Source organism: Trachurus trachurus (assembly GCF_905171665.1).
Source record: "Trachurus trachurus genome assembly, chromosome: 13".
Classification (NCBI taxonomy): Eukaryota; Metazoa; Chordata; class Actinopteri; order Carangiformes; family Carangidae; genus Trachurus; species Trachurus trachurus.
Window position 1 is genome coordinate 22,554,557 of NC_139892.1, and position 8,886 is coordinate 22,563,442.

The 8,886-nt window shown below is 45.0% G+C and overlaps 1 protein-coding gene across 1 annotated transcript; it reads left to right on the top strand.

Moving 5' to 3' along the window:
* Positions 1 to 151: 151 nt before the first annotated feature.
* Positions 152 to 8,395, top strand: LOC310995547 (nucleotidyltransferase MB21D2). The gene is made up of 2 exons (XM_083984634.1): positions 152 to 410; positions 3,990 to 8,395. Exons 1-2 carry the CDS (start codon positions 161 to 163, stop codon positions 5,252 to 5,254), a joined length of 1,515 nt encoding a protein of 504 aa, XP_083840760.1. The 5' UTR covers positions 152 to 160; the 3' UTR covers positions 5,255 to 8,395.
* Positions 8,396 to 8,886: the final 491 nt, after the last annotated feature.

Sequence of the window (8,886 nt, forward strand, 5' to 3'; positions counted from 1 at the left end):
AGAAGAAACGCATTACTTTGAAGGTTGTGAGCACCGGAAGTGGCGCCTTTGTTTCCGGTGGTTGTGTTTGGTGTCGCCTGACTCGGCTCGGTTCGGTGCAGCCCGCAGAAGCAGCAGCAGGACCAGCAGCAGTAAGCCTGTGCGTGACCGCGGAGGAAAGATGGCGGCCCCTGCTCTCTCCGGTCGGGCTGGCTCGGCGGGCAGCCTCGGGAACAGCCCCACCATGGCCGCCGGACGGCTGCCGCACGGCGGCGGAGCAGCCGGGCCCGAGCTCGACTTCAGGTCGGCGGCCCGCATGGAGGACCTGAACCGGCTCATCCAGGAGTTCAGCAAGCACGACCAGCGGGAGTACGACGACCAGCGGGCGCTGGAGATCCACACGGCCAAGGACTTCATCTTCTCTATGCTGGGTGAGGGAGGAAAAACACACACACACACACACACACACACACACACACACACACACACACACACACACACACACACACACACACACACACACACACACACACACACACACACACAATGAAACCCGTTATTTAACGGGTTTACGGTAAACGGTGCCAGTTCCGTAATGCCCACTCTGATCCCTCAGACCTTTGTGTTATCTAATATCAGAGAGTCGGTGGAGACGCAGGTGCAGTCAGTCAGGTGTGGAGCTGGAGGATCAGTGCGCGATGCTTGATCTGAGCCGTGATTCAGGATGCGGTTGTTTGTTCCGTGAAGGTGTAGAGGCGGGTCTACCTGTGCAGCAGCATAGGCTTTACCCTTTTCTATGGCTTTACCTCATGTTGTTTGTCAGATCATTTAACCTGTTATGGTTTGAATATATGTCCATCCGCTTCAAAGACTTTCCCCAGGTTAGATGTGTAGGCCTACTACTGGGTTATAAGTACAAAAACAGTCAGAACAAGCTGCTTTCAGGTACAGTGAGAAAATGAAATTTGGTCCAAGATGTCAGGTTGAATCAACAGATGAGTTCCTGAATTGTTTAGATTACAAACCACCAAAAGACAATATCCCAGAGAAAGTGTCATTGCCGAAGATCTTGTTGCATCAGCGGTAGTGAAAAACCTCAACATATTCAGTTTACTGTGATGTTAGACCTAGACACAGCAGACAATCACCTTTGAAGGCTTGAGGTAGCCTAATAAAAAATTATATCAGTTATTTATCTTTCACCACGAGGCCAAAATCCACAACTAATGTTTCATATGAATAATGGATAACTTTGGATTGAGGTGTGCTTGGACCACCCTGCTAAATCAGCACAGTTGATCTGGACGCAGCCAGAAGTTCAGTTATGGGCTGTACTGAAAGCAGCTCGGCCCCATGTTGCTGTATTAGGGGGGTTCAAAGATGGCTGCTGTCTTGTGACCTGATAAAATTCTGATAGTGGCAGAAATATAGGTTGACCGTATCATAATGTGGCCTTTGTTTACTCACCAACCAATTGGAGTGCAGCATGAAATGTCACATTCATTGTCCACCATCATACCAGTACAGATGGATGATGCACGTTGATGACATTATAGTCTACTGATTTATGTCAAAGTCTGGATTGGATTCAGCAGCAGTTATCAACATCCAGTCTGCAATCAGCAAACTCAATGTTGTACCCAAGTTGACTGTAGACTCATGTAAGATCCATGTAACAGTACTTGGCTTGTAACAAACCTACAGATTGTTGAGATCTCACTGTCTTTTGGTTCATTCTCATATTTTGTTGTGTTATGTCTGGAGGACGTGATTTGCAGGCCGCGATCATAGAGATGGGAATTCTGTGTATTCACAATCACAGCTAATCTACTATTAAGTGATGTGATTCATTGATCCTCAATAATCTTTGGTGCATCTCTGAAAGATCCAGTCAGACGTCGTTGACCCCTCCTGCAGAGTTAATGATGTATGAGACTGTGTGTCCTGACAGAGTGAGGCCGCTCCACTACTTTCATAAAACATTATTAACAGCAGAGAGAAAGTGAAACTGAGTGAGAGGAAGAGGAAAAATGCAGGATGTGGGAATGTGAGATCTGATCAGCAAAACATTTCCTGTCAGGGTTTCTTTATATTGCTGGACCTCCTCCAAGATCTGGATTAAGAGACACACACACACACACACACACACACACACACACACACACACACACACACACACACACACACACACACACACACACACACACACACTCAACCACTCAACCAAACTCACCATCAGTGTGTGGACAGATCTGTCTCATCCTGTCTGACGTCCACACAGAAATAACTGGAGTCTCTGAAACATCCAGACAGGGAACAACAACTGGTCCGAATGTTTTCACAGCTTGTGTTTGTCATGTGGAGTTTATTTAGATCAGTGACAAGAGTGACAGGGTAAAAAATGACTTCATGGCTCTAACTTTGGTGAAATTGGAGCAGTGTAGGATTTATTGCTTTGTTAGAGTCTGCAGTCCCTGTGCTTAAGGACCCATAGTTGTTTAATTGTGTCCTCAAAGAGCCATCATTTGTCTCACGCCTTGACCTCAAATTGTGTGTCTTAAGTATCTCTATATCTCTCTAATTGTCAGCAAATTAATTGAAAACCCAAAGTGATTCCACTATTGAATCAGCTGACAGCCAGGTGATACCGAATAGTTTTCTTGTCTTAAGTTTAACTAGATGTAGGAATCTCTTTCTGACCATAGTTTTTTTTTTATCAACAACTGCTCATTTGATCGGCCTCAAACATTACACAGTGAGGAAATGCAGTGTCAACCAGTAGGTTTTTGGGTGAACAGGTTCAGAATTATATTATATTTTCAGTCAGTCAGGACTGGGTAAAGGCAGACGCTAAGAGGGCACTTACAGTTTGCACCTGGGTTGAGTTTACTGTTGTTGTCGTACACAAAGTCAACCAGTCAAAGTGTAGGCTAACCTCATATTTGCTGTTCTCTTGATTAATAAAACAAAATGTTTGGGGGCATGTGGAGCACAATTTGAAAACCCCATGGAGGTCAGTGTTATGATAGGTCAAATGATCTTTGTAAAAAAAAATATATATATATATATATATATAAATATTATTTATATGTCAGTAGATTGGTATTAACGGTTCTAGTTACCTGGCTATAACTTTAAAACCTCAAATCAGATCAATATGTAGCTGTGTGGAACTTCTACAAAGTGTGTGAGGTTGATGCACCATCTGCAATGCAACCAAAAATGATCAGTACATCATTGGGTTTGGTAGGTTTCTGTAATGGGTAAATTTGTGTGGCAGCAGTTGCAGAGTCAAGTGACAGATAGTGCTCTCAAGAAAACAGCAAGAGGAATTAACACAGGCTGAGCCATTACCCACCACCCTACTACCAAACCCTAGAAAGGGAAGAGCATAAACCGCTGATGTTCTTAATCCCATCCATGCCATAAATGAAGATCTAATTGATGTAGCATTATAAGAAATTTCCTCTGGGTGTTCATCATTGAGTCGAGGTGGGATCACTGTGACCTTTGACTTCAAAATCTAATCAGTTCATCCTTGAGTCCTAGTGAACAGACAACCTGAAAATAAAATTCCTCCAGCCCTGACTGTTGTGGCACAGAGGCATAAATATTTAAACTGGGTTTACACCACAAGAGAAAAAGCCTCAGGAACTAACTTACTCAGTAATAATTCAATAGTACGTTGATGAGACATTATGTGTTGTGTTAGGTAGTTTTACAAAATGAAGAGATGTCTAGATAACAAAACCCAGGGATCACTGGTTCCACATCAACTGAAGCACCTCCTCAAATCTTCAATTCATGGCCTCTGATGAGTCTGTGAGCAGTTAGTAAGGTTAGAGACTTGATCTGTAAACCCCTCGCATCAGCAGATCATCTGGGCCGAACATCGATATAGATCATGCTCCACATTGCCCCGATGCTAAACCTTTTGATCCAAGGGGGCACTGCCTGAAAATATGTAGTAACTTAATATGATGATCACTCTTATGTCTTCTGTAACTCAGGAATGGTCCAGAAGTTGGACCAGAAGCTCCCAGTGGCCAACGAGTACCTCCTCCTCTCGGGCGGGGTGCGGGAGGGTGTGGTGGATATGGACCTGGATGAGCTGAGCGTCTACGCCCGTGGCACAGACTACGACATGGACTTCACTCTGCTGGTCCCAGCACTCAAACTCCATGACCGCAACCAGCCGGTGACCCTGGATATGAGGCACTCAGCCCTGGGCCACTCCTGGCTCAGCCTGCGCCTGTTTGATGAAGTAACCATCAACAAGTGGAAGGACTGCTGCACCATCGTTGACCACATCAACGGGACCACCAACTACTTCTTCTCTCCGACGCTGGTGGCCGACTGGTTCTACCAGTCCATCTCCTTGGTGCTGCTGGAGGTGCAGAAGAAGCCGCAGAGAGGGATGCCCCGAGTGGAGAAGGTGGAGAGGAATGGCACCATCATCTCGGTCATCCTGGGCGTTGGGAGCAGTCGGATGCTGTACGACATCGTCCCTGTGGTGTCCTTTAAAGGCTGGCCGGCAGTTGCTCAGAGCTGGCTGATGGAGAACCATTTCTGGGATGGGAAGATCACAGAGGAGGAGGTGATCAGCGGCTTCTATCTTGTTCCCGCCTGCTCCTACAAAGGCCGCAAGGAGAACGAGTGGCGCCTGTCATTCGCCCGCAGCGAGGTGCAGCTGAAGAAGTGTATCTCCTCCAGCCTGATGCAGGCCTACCAGGCCTGTAAAGCTATAATCATCAAGCTACTGTCCCGCCCCAAAGCCATCAGCCCCTACCACCTCCGTAGTATCATGCTGTGGGCGTGTGACCGCCTCCCTGCCAACTACCTGGCGCAGGACGACTTCTCCGCCCACTTCCTGCTGGGCCTGATCGACGACCTGCAGCACTGCCTTGTCAACAAGATGTGTCCTAATTACTTCATTCCTCAGTGCAACATGCTGGAGCACCTGTCGGACGAGACGGCCATGCTGCACGCCCGCAAACTCTCCTCGGTGCGCTCCGACCCGGCCGAGCACCTCCGCACCACCATCGAACACGCCAAGGCCGCCAACAGGCTGACAGTGGAACTGCAGTGGCGAGGCAGTTCCAACAACCTGCCGTCACCACAGTCTGATGCCGGCGGGGAGAATCAACCGGACGACCGGCTGGCCAAGAAGCTCCAGCAGCTCGTCACGGAGAATCCTGGGAAATCCATCTCGGTCTTCATCAACCCCGACGACGTCACGCGACCTCACTTCCGCATCGACGACAAATTCTTCTGAGACTGAGAAACGTTGTCCCAGACCTCCTCCTCCTCCTCCTCTTACTCCTCCTCTTTCTCTCTGCCTTCCTCCTCCTCACCTGGTGCCCCTCCTCCTCTGAAACTTTATTTTTTACATTTTTTATGTTTCTCTGCCACAGAGTGAAGTGAGGTGATCGTCTAGTTGTGTCTGCCACAGTTTTTTATTTTTATTTTTCTATTCCCTCTCCCCTCTTCCCTCCTCTTTCACTGTGTGCCCTGTGTTTTTTTTACCTGCTGAATGCCTTTTAAATAGACAGCTGAATAGCAGCAGGTTGTTTTTAAAACTGAAGGACGAGGTGAAATCCACCTTCAGATGGGATTCATGTTCCTATCTGACGGCAGTTTCATATGATTATCAGGGATTTCGGAAATGAGATCAGACCACCACCTCCTGAAAACATCACAGCAGCCTCTATTAACCTCTAATACCCAGGTAGCATGAAGGTAACATTTGTTTTGCTTTGATTTATGTAAAATATGATGTAATCACCGGCCAGTCATTACCACTGCAGGAGCAAAAAATCATTAATACATTTTATGTATTAAAGAAGTTGAACTGTAACTGATGCACAAGTTACACTAAATATTCTGTAATTTCTTTTTTGATCACAGAATATTGATCAGTGATTATCAAGCTTATTATTTAATTAATTTTTTGCTCTTTTCTTCTCAGGAATTAAGACTTCTAGAATAATTAAGACATATTTCAAAATATTTAATACATATATAAAAACGTTTTCTCATAATTAAACCTGAGCAAATCATGTATTGTCATAGCTATGACCGTGATGCTAAGTTATAACTATTAATGTTATCTGAATGTTTCTCACTGAATGTTCCTCACAATAATTTTCTCAGGAGTCAGTGATGGCTGCTCCTCTCTTAATTAAATCGTAAGATTTATTCCAAGATATGATCTAATCACCAAAACTAAATTATAAGAGAATATCTTGTAATTTAATGGAAGGTTGCTATTTTTGTCTGACGAGGCTGATCTGTATGAGATTGTACACACCTTCAGGAGGTGGGGATGCCAAATGGTGCATATTGTCTCAGAGCCATGAGTGAAAATGATGAGTTCTGTTTGAAGGTGGATTTTGTCCCTCTGAAGAATGTCTTAGTCCTGCTGAGAGACGATGGTACTAACGTCTTAGAAACTAACTGTAAATAGAAGAAAGTTGACTGAACGCTCATGTGTAGACAGAGGTGAAACGGAGACTGATGACGACGACGATGATGATGATGATGATATGTGGACAACTCTTTGTCTAACTTTGCACAGAATGTACAAAAAAAAAAAACTACAAAAAAAAACACTTCTCCTCTCGATGGTGGACGTCGTGTTCGTCCTGGCTCTGAAATGATGTATCATTTCATTAGACAGTGTCACTTTACTGAGGAGCTGTCATACTGTGCATTTGAAATATGTGTGTTAACCAGTGGAAAAGTAGGATGTACACAGTGATACTGCAGTAATACCTGAGTTCTCAAACAGTTGAGTTGACGGCTTTGATCATGGCCTGACTTCAGGTCTAGGACCTGCTAAAAGCACTGCTGGATGTCAGTGAACAGGAAGTTTAAAGTTCCCGTGTGGAGTTTGGGGACAGTTGTTAAAATCAGGTTCAAATTGACCTACAGACCAAATACACACCTTAATTGTTTTGCTGTTCACTCACTGAACCACTCTGAAGGAAAACTGCTGATGGGATAGTTGGAGTCACATACAGACACATACAGGCTTGAGGCACACTGGAGACATGACATGGTGACAGTATGGTTCTCCAGCAGTTTAGTCTCAGTCAGAGCTGAGAGTGTGCATCAGCTGCGTAACACTAAATCTAAAGCTAATGACTCACTGAAGGTACAATACAGAGTTAGCTTTGAGCATGTGTGTGTGTCTGTGTGTGTGAAAGCAGACGGTGTTTCTCTCCGGTGAATTTAAAATCCAGCCTGTCGGCGAACACATCGGACAGCGTCACTGTGTCCTCAGCCTGACTCTGCCACTGTTCAACACTCAGGTGAATCCGCTGCAGTGTGACCGTCGTCTGTAAATTGTCACAGAGTCTCTCTTTACATGATATCACTGGCATCTCTCTCCACTGACTCCTCTCACTCTCCTCCATGTTCTTTGTTTTGATCAGAAGTGATCGCACGTGTCAATATGCTTCACTGTTTTGTTTGACCTACTGTGTTTTTTTTAACCTAACTTTTTTTTTTCCGAATATTTTTTATTATGTTTTGATCGGATGGAGATTCAACTCATCTCGACCAGCTCAGGATGTGAAACCATAGATGTTTATAATGAAGAGGTATCAGAAACATTGTAACCTTTATTCTAATGGCGTGAAGCTCAGGGTGGGACGTCCCATCAGGCACACCATATATTTCAAGTGTCCTCATTCCTTGAAGAAATGGCACCGAGAGTGAGTGAGTACGTCTGCAGTCCTTCTGCCTGTTGTGAAGGTCCTCACCAGGAGGTTGCCGTCATATCCTCCTCCTGCCTGCATCCCACTGCCTCCCTGATCTCTCTCCAACAACTCCAACTGTCTCTGTGCAATCAATGCCACAGTTTAAAGCTCTGGACTCCAAAGAGCCCTCAGCAAAATCCAATGCAAGACTTCTGCTTCTGCTAGTGTAGGTTTAAACAGTAAAGATCAGAACTAAAGCAAGTATCTGGCTGGACCTAATATTTATTTAGTATCAGCTAGCTTCACTGTATATTCTCTCCTCTCTCTGCTCACATACGGTACTGAATTCACAATAATCTGTCAATCGTCTTCCCCTTATCCAAGGTGGCTGCAGGTCAAACAGTTCCAGACTGGTCCCCTTCCCTAGAAGCATTTTCTAGTTTCACAAGTCAACGTATTCAGAGTCTACCCCAGGGCCTGATAATCATCCAGTGGCAGCTGCCAGGGAGCCTCCTAACCAGATGCCTGCACCACCTTTCTTTTCTAAAGGCAACAGAGCAAATTGTGAATATGTGGTCAAGTAGAAGCTGCTGACAAAATTCAGCTGGCTGACCAATGATGTCTTATTTTCTTTTTGATTACAATATATTTGTGTATGATTGTCAGTGCCAAGGGGAAGAGAGAAAGATTGAGAGAGGGAGAGAGCGCAGGAAGAGCCAGGTCAGATAATAATAATAATAATCATTATAATCATGATGATAATAAGGTCCCATCATTGGGTACTCAGCACCCCCAAAGCTCTGATCCTAGAATGCTCCTGGGGCTCTGCCCTTTGTCCAGCCAGAAAACTGCAACATGATACTTGGCAAACAGACATCTGTTGTTGTGTGCTTAGGGCTGAGCATCATGGGAGTTGTAGTTGGTCCTGAGCTGGTGGTGTTGAAGGTGAATCAGTCCCGGTTTCTGTATTTTTGTTGTAACCTTACCCAAGCATTTCCAAAAAAATGCCAAATAACCTACAGACATCTGACTGGCAATGTAATCTCCATATCCCCATCCTCAAGTGCAATTAGTGAAAACACACACATACACACACACACACACACACACACACACATATCATGTAGCATTAAGACTAAAAGACACTAAGAGAAGTTGAAACTGGTTGTGAGACACAAACCAACCACAGGACACTAACAAACCA